General features: G+C 40.3%; 1 protein-coding gene across 6 annotated transcripts in view; it reads left to right on the top strand.

Annotated features, from left to right (window-relative positions):
• snx13 (sorting nexin 13) overlaps positions 1 to 12,870 on the top strand; it is a 153,367-nt gene that overhangs the window by 48,182 nt on the left and 92,315 nt on the right. For 3 of the 6 annotated variants that reach the window (XM_078238447.1, XM_078238459.1, XM_078238466.1), the window contains exon 2: positions 11,964 to 12,076. In XM_078238447.1, coding sequence (XP_078094573.1) covers positions 11,964 to 12,076 — 113 coding nt within the window. Of the gene's footprint in view, positions 1 to 6,741; positions 6,792 to 11,961; positions 12,077 to 12,870 lie in introns of those variants that run through there. The other 3 variants (XM_078238450.1, XM_078238451.1, XM_078238474.1) reach the window with 3 other exon arrangements.

Here is a 12,870-nt window from a genome sequence, read left to right as displayed (position 1 = left end):
GTAATAACTTTTAAAGCAGAAAGGAACAGACCAATAGGGTGTGGGTGTGAGCAAAGGGCAAACAGAATTACTTGGACTACAAGTAAACAAGTCTTGTACAAATCTTTCACTCGCTGTCCGGTGACCCTTGATAGAACTGCGTTTGTTGTTGTCTGGTGGATTATGTTCAAGTATGAGGCTGCTGGTTTGAATTTCTTGTCAGTATTCATTATATAGAAAAACCCACCAAGTTATCTGTCCTTGATGTGGAATCCTGAAGCAGACTAAAGGGAAGAGTAATACAATTGGGGTGAGGTCAGTATGGGTAGAAAGAAGTTATTCCGGTTGAATTCCTGTAAGAATTGCCAGCAGTCTGTTCTCTCAGCTTATCAGCTGCTTCAGCAGTGCTTTTTCTCTGTAAGCAGGAGCTATTAATGGATTGTTTGAAATTGTAGAACAGGATGGGGGTTATACATGTTGTTTAGAACTCCATTTTCAGGATATTTATACAGTGTCTGGTTGTCAAGTTTTGGTGGGATTAGATTGTTCTTCTATCCTCTCCCATTCTCAATTTGGCCTCTACTTTGGAGAAAATAATGTGTAGTGGTGCAGTTACCAGCATTTCAGCAAATTGTACTGATGGATATGTAAACTTTTGATGCTTTGCTCACTTGAACTGTTTTAATTGTACCTGTAGCTTTGTTAAGCATTTTGGCCGTTGAAACTTCCTAAGCTGCTCAAGACACAACTAGCATAATCAGGATGAAATTGAATGAGGTGACAGAGGATGGAGGAGGCAGTGGGAGATTTTGAGCTATGCCAATGTGCAGAACAGAAATTAATCACCTTCCTTATTCAATTGTACTCTGGGTTCTGGGTCAGCTTGTTTAAAAAAAAATGGATCATTTTTATTCCTCGGGATTATCAAGTGTACAAAGTGAATTTTTTGCCCAATTTTTAAAGTGATAATTCAATTTTTTTTCTTCAGTTACTCCAATGTTAGACATTTTTTGGAAGAAATTTGGAAAATTAAAATTCATGATGTTGAAACTAAAAATGACTGGGGTGTATTTGAATCAGTTGGTCAAATCTACAAAATTTAATTTGCTTCCAGTATATAATAGCCCAGAAACACAGAGAAATGGAAGGCAGGTGTACATAACTTTGAAGTTAGCCCTTTTAAAATTAAGACGAACCAGTGTAAGGAAACTGACTGGTGAGGGCAAGTGCTTCTTCAGCACTCAAACAGAAGGCAAGTAAAGAATTTTCCAAAGCTGTATTGGTGAGGATGCAGGAAGAGAGTCAGGGATAACACCAACCCCAGTCAAACTACCTGGCTACTGAAGAGCTTAAATTGTGCCAGTAACTAGCTGCTGGAGTGCAGCTTTGTGTCCAGTGAAATGCAGTCTCAAAGCGTTTGAACCATCTGGAGCTGAACAGTTATTGAGACAGACAAAGTTAGAAATTTTCGAGGAACTGTGTTAGATCGTTGAAAGTAAGGTGTTGAAATCTCTCATGAGGGAGGCAGAGTTTTAACAAGATCACGGAGCTCAGGAGGCACTGGCATCTGATTAGATGCTCAGAAATTCATAGGATCTGCCTTGGTCGCATCCACCATTTAATAGTAGTATGGTGTGTTCAACTACAGTTTGCCCACCAATTCATATATACCCTATGTTAATTCTGAATGTTTGTAAATTGTTTTATTTTTCTGACTTTGGTGAAATACATTTTTTAAAAAAATATTGAGTTCTGTGGCTTGATCCTCCAAGTAATTTGGATTTCAAACTTTGTATACTTTTAACAAAGGTTACTGGTCCTGAAACTGATTGTAACGTTCATTTATTGGTACTTTTTGGTTGTGATATGATGAATTCCTGCCCATGCTTGTAGAATAAGAGCATTGCTGTTGCATAATGGTCTTTCTCCTGAAGTATTTCTTCAGCTTTGCAATGTGCCGACTGCTTTGTCATCCAAATGTATTTTGGTCCGAGTACCTGGTTATTAATCTCCTGCTGTTGAATGTCAGCAATTTCAGTTCGCCCTTGTTAAAACTTAACTTTTTCAGATGAATTTCCAGCAAATAATCCAAATCCTCCAAAGTGACCCAGCCTTCCATGTTTGAGATACTTAGTTTTGAAAACCGTTATTTTTTTGAAAAGCATTATTGTGGGGAATTCATTGTGAGAAAGTAAGGAGTAAAACTCTTACTACGACTGTTACATGTTATCATATTCATTTGAAAATGTTTTATTCTCATCCACTTGAACATATGGATTTTAACATCTGACAGCAAAGGTGACAAAATTGGATATTGCAATAATGCTTGGAGAAAAGAAAATTAAGTAAGTGTTCCTCGCAAAATGTGACCTGTTGAGCAAATAACTCGAGCAACAATCATTTAACATGTCAGACTCTATAAAAATGTACCTTTTAAATGATTTCCTGAATGTTGGCCCTCACTAAATAAATTTTTAGTTACTATCATCCTTGTTCTGTACAAATGTCTTTTTTACATTTCCCTTTTCAATTGAAAAATGTGGATTGTTAAATCCACCATGTATGTACTGTGAAAAATTTGTATTCCATTATCAAGTAATATGCAGTACTCCATATTTTAACACACAATAGCACAATAGAAATCAACAAGGTCAATTGTGCTTCAGCTTTCTTAGTTTTCAACAGCAACAGGAAGTATTTTGATTGAGGTGACACAGTATAGCAGTGTTGATGAAGTTACCAAAGATCATGGCATACAAGTCAAACTGACATGCAAGACGATTCCATTTTTTGGCACCGAAATACATGTTCAGACCTATATTTGGCATATAAATGGACCCCTCCCACCACCACTTTTGAGCTAATAATTATATATTTAAGGCCAAACTCTCTTTAGGAGTTGACCTCAGGTTCTGAACTCAAATACATTCGAGTTATATTTGCCTTAGAAGTTGGTAAATGGGATCAAACCGGTGTCCCGCCCAGTAAAGCTATGTCTTATCCACAACTTTGTAAGCATGAATTAAAATGTATTTGCAATCTTCTGGAACTATTCATTTTTAAAATGGACATTAAAAGACTGCAAAAGATGGCTGCTGAGAGTCACCTGATTTTATCTGTGGTTTCAAACTGCTACACTGTCTTGAAGGAACAAGCGGACATATTCCAAGCTAAGAAGTGTCAATGCCCCATATCCTGATGCCATCCAGAAGAAATTTCCTGACTCAAATGCATCTTCTCAGAATGAAAAAACAGTGATTGTCTCGGACTCTGAGGGTGAATGTCTGCACCCAAAAACCCAGGTTGTGACTAATTAGCTTCAGCCCAACACCATGTTTGATTTAATGTTTTAAGTTTAATTTGTGATTTTTGTTTCAGAAGGTTCTCCTTTAAGGGCTGCCCCTTTTATTTTGTCCCTCAGTTTATTTAATTTAATTAACTCAAAAGTTGGAAGGTAGCTGTTAAGGACCAAATGGTAAGGCCACCATGTTGGTTGCCATGTTGAAAATGCCTTGTGCTGTCTGCAGATCACACAACAACGACTGTGGAGACAGCAGCAGCAAAGGCAGCAACATCTGTAGCTTAACACCTGGAGACTGCACCATCATAAGGTTATCAAGTCTGTTCCTTTTCAAGTCCAGCAGTAAAGAAAACTGACCTTGTGGTAACAAGACTACAACCAACTAACTTCGGGACCTGCTGAAAATCCATCACTTCAAGGGAATCCTGCAGTACTTTTGATATATCACAAGGGTGTCCAGGAAGAGGGAGATTAAAGCTGCTTTAGTTAACTGGAAGCCAGTGTCCAGTGGTGTACTATAGGGATCTGTGTTGGGTCCCCTATTATTCATCATTTATATAAACGAAACAGATGACTATGGGCGGTACGATTAGTAAGTTTGTGGATGACACAAAGATTGATCAGGTGATTAACAGTGAGGCTGAATGTCTTGGGCTGCAGGAGGTAATAGACAGAATGGTCAAATGGGCAGGTTCGTGACAGATGGAATTTAGCCCTGAAAAGTGAGAGGTGATACACTTTGGACGGAGTAATTTGACAAGTATTCAATGAACAGCATAACACTAGGAAGTTCTGTGGAACAAGGGGACCTTGGCGTGTTTGTCCACAAATCTCTGAAGGTGGAAAGGCATGTTAGTCGGGTGGTGCAAAATGGGACACTTGCCTTTATCAATCGAGTTATAGACTACAAAAGCAGGGAAGCCATGTTGGAGTTTTATGGAGCTTTAGTGAGGCCACAGCTAGAGTATGTACAGTTCTGGTTGCCACATTATAGGAAGGGTGTGATTGTACTGGAAGAGCTGCAGAGGAGATTCACCAGGATGCTGCCTGAAACGGAACATTTAAGTTATGAAGAGAGGTTGGGTAGGCCTGGGTTGTTTTTGTTGCAGCAGAAAAGACTGAGGGGTGACCTGACGGAGGTGATTATGAGGAGCATGGACAGAGTGGATAGGGACCTTTAGTTGAAGGGTCAGTCACAAGAGGATACTAGTTCAAGGTGAGGGTCAGAAGGTTTAGGGGGGGATGTGAGGAAAAACGTTTTTGCCCAGAAAGTGATGCCGGCCTGGAATGTGCTGCCTGGGAGGGTGTTGCCTCACATCTTTTAAAAAGTATCTGGATGAGCACTTGGCATGTCATAACATTCAAAGCAATGGATCAGGTGCTGGTAGATGGGATTAGGTGGGGGTTCAGGTGTTTCTTGCTTATTAATGCAGACTTGATGGGCTGAAGGGCCACGTCTGCACTGTATGAATCTATGATTCTATTGAATGCACCTAGACTACCCTTCAGGAGTGAAAACACCTTCTTTGGGACTGCAGTGCGTGCTTTTTCCACAAATGAAACAATCATTTGAATTACAAACTATTATTTTGTTGATGACTTATAAAAGTGACTTATTCTCTTTAACCGCATTTTGTTTTGTGTGCGTGCATGAGTGATGAGCAAATGACAGTGTTAGATATTCATGGTGCATGCATGAATAAATCTTATATGTAGCTGCGAAAAGCTTGCTGGCTATTCAAGTTGTTCACATACTGAAGAATTGAGAAACACACGTCTCTTCCTTTTTCAAAATGCCCACTGATTGCAGATAACAAGGGAAAAGAGCAAGGCTCTCAGTTCTCTCTCAGATAGAAATAATGATTTGGGGAAAAAAAACTAGTGGCAATACTATGGTCAGGAGGTCATTGATAAGATGAATCTCGCCTTCCTTTCTGTGCCCGTGTTGCCTGATCTGAGTATTTACAGCATTTTTTTTAATCCCATGTTTCTGCCTTCAAGCATCTGTAGTATTTTTCATCTTTTGGGAAAACTAGTTTGATTGTAGAGCAGAGGAATCACATATAAATAGCCAGAATTTTAAAAGCTTTCAGTTTTTCACTGGCTTATAAAGCAATAACCATGGGCATTACATTTACTTAAAGCAAAGTGGAGGTTTTCAATTATTTTCGTGTGAATGGATTTTAGATTAACAGTTGCACTAGTTGTTACATTTGAATAAATCTGCACTTAAGAGGGCATGTTCGATGATGGCTTGATCTTCGAGTTGTGGCTCAGTTGGCAGTATGTTAACTTCTGAATCAGAAGGTTGTGGATTTAAGTCCCATTCTACGATTTGAGCGCAAAATTCAAGGTTGACGCTTAGTGAGTGTGCATTGTTAGAGGTGCCATCTGTCAGATGAGCCGTTAAATCAAGGTTCTTCAGTCAACATCAATAAAACCTATTGTGGTGGTTAGCACTATCCTGTTTTTCAGAGTCTACTGTGCACAAGTTGGCAGCCACATTCCCTAGGTTTGCTACATTTTAATGGTGACTACACTTCAAAAGTACTTGAGGGTGTCTGGTCATGTATGGCGCAGTATAAATGCAAGTCTGTCTGTCTTTCTAGGGGGAAGAGAGAGAAACAGAAAATTAGGTAACTTGAGGCTGTAAAGTATTGGCACAGGAATGATGGGCTGAATCAGTCTTTCTCTGCTAAGATTTATGATCTTGATTTTCATTCCTCACCCACTTAAGGGAAAGTGGTAGTGTAGTGGTACAGTCACTGGACTGGTATTCTAGAGACTCGGTAATGGTCTGGGGGGGACCTTGGTTGGAATCCTACCACAGTAGATGGTGAAATTTGAATTCCATAAAAAAACTGGGATTAAAAAGTTTAATAATACCATGAAACCATTGCCGATTGTTATTGAAACCCACCTGGTTCACTACTGTGTCCTTGTGAGAAGGAAATCTTCCACCCTTACTTGGTCTGGCTTACATGTGAGTCCAGACCCCCACAGCATTGTGGTTGACTCTTAAATGCCCTCTGAACAAGGGCAATTAGCGATGGGCAATAACTGCTGGCCCAGCCAGTGACACCCACATCCCATGAACAAATAAAAAAACACTGGCTGATCACTGCCTGGTGCTTTTTCCCTAAAATTCTCCTTTCCACAGATATTGTAATAAAAATACAATATGGTTATCTTATCCAATAGGGGCTTGATTTTTCAGAGAAATAAAGCAGCACTTTATATATCCAAGAGTTTTTTCATCTGCAGCTCCCGCCTAGTTCCTAAGCACTCATGATCTGGCTTACTTCAACTCCAAGTTCATTTCCAGAGTCAGTATCGGCGTTGGCATTCCCAGGGGCTCTGAACTGATGGCAATATGTTTGTTGTGACTGCCATAGGGCCATTTCAAGCACGTCAATTAAAACTTGTTCTCTGTTATTTATTTTACAGTCCCCATTATTCTGAACAGCTAAGGTCAACCAATCATCACCTTCTCCCCTTCCTCCAGAAGATGGTCATCACGAGCATATTATATTCTGTAAATTTGAATATTATGCATTTTGCAGTCTGTGCTGAAGTGACAGCAGTTGCCAGTGACCCCAATGAGAATTGCCCAAAAAGATATAGTGCTGGGTTTTCTGGGGCTGGGGTGGAAGAAAGTCTAAAAGTGCACTGCTCACATCTGTTTCTTCCTCCAGAGCAAAAGTGGGTGGGAAAGTGATCAACTTTAAAAGGTCACGTGCAGGTGGCCTTAAAAGTCTGAGTTGAACTCAATGAAAGGAAGTGCTGCTCTTGAGAATGGCCAGTTAATCTGATTATTTTGTGGTTCCAGCAGCGCCAGAACTCAGTAGTGGGTGCTGCTGGAATTGCAAGCAATCTGAGTATCATGGATGTCAAGGACAAGTAAGTCCTGAGTTATTGGGGGAAAAACCAAAGGGTGGTGCCGGTCTGGAATGTGCTGCCTGGGAGGGTGGTTGAGGCAGGTTGCCTCACATTCTTTAAAAACTACCTGGATGAGCACTTGGCACGTCATAACATTCAAAGCTGTGGGCCAAGTGCAGGTAGATGGGATTAGGTGGAAGTTCAGGTGTTTCTTTTGTGTCAGTGCAGACTCAATGGGTCGCAGGACCTCTCCTACACGGCATGATTCTATGATTCTGTTTTTGCAGAGAGGGAACAAAGGGTTGGGGTACCAAGCATGGAAGCAAAAAAAGATGGGGGCCCAGACTTGGGGCAGTATACCCCCCCCCCCCCCCCTCCCCGCATGCACTCCCCAAGGATGTACCCTTCTTCCGTCCGGGCCTTTTACAAAACTTCCTACTTTCGCCCCCCTTCCGTTGCCCAGTGCGTTATGACATTGGAGGTCGATTGAAGACCTTAAGTGGGCAATAATTGGCCAATAACATCAGACAAGTTAAGCAGCCATTTACAAACACCCTCTCAGACCCACAAACATGGCAGTAAACACAATGATTTTCTCCCTTTGTATGCAGTTTAAATATTGGGCATATGCATTAGAAGCTGAAATATCAACTTTTAAATGTATCATTTTAATAAAAGAATGATCATAATACAAAGTCTAGCACAGCGCAATTGTAAAATTTGATTTTTGTTGCCGGGGGTTTTCAGCAGAAGTTATGAAGTTGTATGCAATTTAAAAAAAGTTACATTTCTGCAACAAGACCTAACATAAATTATGGGTTTCAACAGAAATAATAGAGTTTAATAGGGCAAGTTCTCGTCGGTTCAGTGATTTCTTGAGTCCTTGCAGAAAACAGTGCATCCTGTGGAGGATCAGAGAATCAGTGACTGCAGCTTCTGGATTTCTGCATTTAACTGCACATGTGCAGATGCCACAAGTTGCTGGTAGTTTCATAGGGGAATGTTGGCAAAATCTTTTGCTGACTTTACAACTGTAATCTTGCAATTGCTGTAATTTTTGCACCACAGGTGTTTAGTTGTGTTTCTAACTTAGTCGGTTGCAACGTAGTTTCTCATAAGCGTATGTCTCCAAAGGCCCTTAAAGCCAATTCAGTACTTTTGAAGTGTAGTCACAGTTGTAATGCTGGGAACATGGCAGCCCATTACCAATTATATCGTGAATCTAAAATAGAGTTCTGCTGATCATGAATGTGGCCTGGGAAATACAAGTTGTTCAGTATTATCTGGAGTGAAGCCTCAAACCACGAATCCCTTTACATTAGTAATTTTTTGACGAACATTGAAAATCTTGCTTGTCATTTTCAAACAGATAGGGAATTGCTTTCATTCTTGCTAGGATTGAAAACAGTAAACATATAGTTATTTGTGAGCTAACTAGTTCAAAAGGAAATCTTTTTATTCGCAGTATTAGCCATACAGTATCTGCAAGATGAAAATGTAAGTGTTTAAGGCTTGTTAACTTGAATTGTGAGCATCTCCCACTGATTTTGAGGTCTGCTCAGAGGTCTATTGAAAGGAATGTATTCTGCTATTTAATATTTTATCTAAAGGCAGAATCTGAATTCTGCTTGGGCGGTAAGAACCAGTGCCTTGCCCTCTTGTAAATCTTCAAACACAGAGGCAGGATTTTACTCTTGTAACGACAGCTAGACAGTCAGCATGCATCATCGATAACTTCTGGCAACTGCAATGTGCAGATCATTTTGGAAATCCAGAAGTTGCTGTCAGCATCTTAGAAATCACTTGAATTGATGTGAACTTCCATTGACCGTCTTGCTGTAAAACCTTTGGATAAAAGTTATGTGGGGGTGTAACTGGCTTTTCAAAAGCATATTAAGTCTTAATTACTGCTGAGCAACCCAACTGGTCCTGACAAAAAATATATTCATTCATAATATTTCATTGATTTGTTTTTTTTAAATATGTTTGTTAATTCAGCTTTTGCCTTAATTAGGTGTATACCCCGATCTTTATTTCTGTCCCTGTAAAATGATTAAAAATGAAGGATAGTCAGAGCTTTTTACTTTCTGGTTTGCTGCCTGAGAACTTTTCGCTGTGATTGGTGCTTACCCTTTTGATATCTTAATGAACAGCAACAAGGATGTGAGAGTTATGCTTTGAAAATGATGGTACTGACAGGATCTGGTTCTAAAGATTTGTTAACATAGAAGATAGGAGGAGGCCGTTTGGCCCTTCGAGCCTGCTCCACCATTCATTACAATTATGGCTGATCATCCAACTCGATAGCCCAATTCTGCTTTTCCCCATAACCTTTGATCCCATTTGCCACAAGTGCTATATCCAGCTGCCTCTTGAATATAGAAACATAGAAAAACTACAGCACAAACAGGCCCTTCGGCCAACAAGTTGTGCCGAACACATCCCTACCTTCTAGACCTACCTATAACCCTCCATCCTATTAAGCTCCATGTACTCATCCAGGAGTCTCTTAAAAGACCCTATTGAGTTCGCCTCCACCACCACTGACAGTAGCCGATTCCACTCGCCCACCACCCTCTGTGTGAAAAACTTACCCATAACATCTCCCCTGTACCTACCCCCCAGCACCTTAAACCTGTGTCCTCTCGTAGTAGACATTTCCACCCTGGGAAAAAGCCTCTGAGAGTCCACCTGATCTATGCCTCTCAACATCTTATACACCTCTATTAGGTCTCCTCTCATCCTACGTCTCTCCAAGGAGAAAAGACCGAGCTCCCTCAGCCTATCCTCTTAAGGCATGCCACTCAATCCAGGCAACATCCTTGTAAATCTCCTCTGCACCCTTTCAATCTTTTCCACATCCTTCCTATAGTGAGGCGACCAGAACTGAGCACAGTACTCCAAGTGGGGTCTGACAAGGGTCTTATATAGCTGCATCATTATCCCCGACTCCTAAACTCAATCCCTCGATTGATAAAGGCCAGCACACCATACGCCTTCTTAACCACCTCCTCTATCTGCGGGGCTGATTTTAGAGTCCTATGGACCCGGACCCCAAGGTCCTTCTGATCCTCTACAGTACTAAGAGTCTTTCCCTTTATGTTGTACTCCTTCATCCCATTTGACCTACCAAAATGGACCACGACGCATTTATCTGGGTTGAAGTCCATCTGCCACTTCTCCGCCCAGTCTTGCATCCTATCTATGTCCCTCTGTAACTTCCATGTTTGGCATCAACTACTTTCTGTGGTAATGAATTCTACAGGCTCACCACTCTTTGGATGAAGAAATGTCTTCTCACCTCTGTCTTAAATGGTCTACCCTGAATCCTCAGACTGTGACCCCTGGTTCTGGACTCCCCCACCATCGGGAACATTCTCTCTGCATCTATCCTGTCTAGACCTGTTAGAATTTTATAAGTCTCTGAGATCCATCCTCATTCGTCTGAATTCCAGCGAAAACAATCCTAACCTCATCAATCTCTCCTCATACATTATTTCCGTCATCCCCGGAATCAGCCTGGTAAACCTTCGTTGCACTCCCTTGAGAGCAAGAACATCCTTCCTCAGACAAGGAGACCAAAACTGCACACAATACTCTAGGTGTGGCCTCACCAAGGCCCTGTATGATTGCAATAACACATCCCTGCTCCTGTACTCAACCTCTTGCAATGAAGGCCAACATGCCATTTGACTCCTTTACCACCTGCTGCACCTGCAAGCTTACCTTTCGTGACTGGTGCACAAGGACACCCAGTTCCCACTGCACACTCCCCTCTCCCAATTTACAGCCGTTCAGGTAGTAATCTGCCTTATTGTTTTTGCTTCCAAAGTAAATAACCTCACACTTATCCAAATTATACTGCATCTGCCATTGATTAGCCCAACCTGTCCAGATCATTCTGAAGGATCTCCGCATCCAAGGTCACATTTCACCCTCCCACCCAACTTGGTATCATCTGCAAACTTTGAGATGTTACATTTTGTTCCCTCATCCAAATCATTAATATATGTTGTGAATAGCGGGGGTCCCAACATTGATCCCTGTGGCCCCCCCACTGGTTACTGCCTGCCAATTTGAAAAGCACCTATTAGTTCCTACTCTTGTTTTCTCTCTGCCAATCAGTTTTCTATCCATCTCAATACACTTCCTCCAATCCCATTCACTTTAATCTTGCACGATAATCTCTTATCCTTTTTCTGTTGTTTCTAATTCTGCAAGATTTCCAAGATGTAGTTTTAGCTGAACAAGGTGATTAGGTGTAATTTTAGTACATGGTGAGAAGTTAGTACAAGGGCAAAGTATCTTTGTCGTGAATAGTAGATGATTGGCATAGGATGAACAATTGTTCCCAAGGTTTCGGTTCATGTGGGATGTAGGCTGCTTGTGGAAATTGGTTTACAATAAACCTAAATATTGAGAGTCTGAATTGTGACCATAATGTTTTAAGATGATATGTCTTTGGGGAAAGGGAGATTAGTTACAGTTACGTGAGCATCAATCGTTGGTGTAATTAGAAAGTTAATGAGCCAGTAAGGGGAATCTATTGTTTTTATCCCCAAGAGTCCACACTGTCACATGCTAGGCCATAGCATGTGATTGCCAAGGTGGTAAAGGTTATTGGAGAAAATTTTTGTTCTATATGTTTAAATTTAAAGAATCTACATTCACGCATGATAAAATGTTGGGTCGTAATTTGTTATTTATACTGTAAGTTCCTTCTGTTTTTTTGTCAAACACAGTAAATCGATGTCTTTTGTGTTCATTTCCCTTATACATGCTTACAATTCTTTTGTTGTTTCAGGCTGGTGTTTCCATATGGGGATGGGGAATCCTTGGTGTCGTTCTTTTTCTAGTCACTTTTGGACCTTTTGCTATATTTTACTTTGCGTTTTATATCCTGTGCTTTCTTGGTGGGTGAGTATAACCATTTTGTTACAGCACATAATCCTTTACTATCTAATAGTGATTTTTAAAAATTGATTTTAAAAAATGCTCATTCTATAGAGTATCTATGTATTAACTATTTGAGGCTTTGGAAATCAAACATAGAAGTATTGTTGTTAGCTCTCTAGACTTGTATCAATCAACTTAATTAGAATTAGATGCCTGTTTAGAAATTGTTTTGTATGAAAAACTATACATTTGATTTGCTATTTTGCCAATCTTTGTCTTTTTAAAAATTTTCAGAAATTGAATTTAGTGACAATACCAGTTGCATCAATTTTACAGTAATTAATATATAACTTAAAACATTGTGTTTCAGCTGTCATTCATAGCTGGTTTGTGCAACCCATGTGGCCTTTAATGTGCTTGTGGATCACTTAATCATAATTGCTCTGTTATCAGTTTTGTCGTTACCATGGCCAAATCCCATTTCTCTTCAGACCCATACCATTGTTTTTGAGTGCCACAGAGGCTTCCAATTGGTTAGCTGGGTCTGGATTCGGTAATTGGGAGATTATCTAGGCTAGAATAGAGGTGATTTTAAGTTATTTGCATAGATCAACTACTATACCAAATATCTGTGACAGTGTCGTTAGGCTTTGTTTTTCTTTTGAGGGAAGTATCACTTAATGGGCCACATTGTTGCTTGAATATTTTAGTTGTGGTTAAATAATAGTATATGAAAAACTTTCTATTAAACCTTTGTCTGCTTGATCAGGGTATCCGTGGCTGCTTCCTCATTTACTAATTACATCCACCTACCT

Source organism: Mustelus asterias, chromosome 2 (assembly GCF_964213995.1).
Source record: "Mustelus asterias chromosome 2, sMusAst1.hap1.1, whole genome shotgun sequence".
In the NCBI taxonomy this organism is placed as follows: Eukaryota; Metazoa; Chordata; class Chondrichthyes; order Carcharhiniformes; family Triakidae; genus Mustelus; species Mustelus asterias.
The sequence above is the reverse complement of the archived record's forward strand: the minus strand, read 5'-3'. Positions and strand labels throughout refer to the sequence as shown.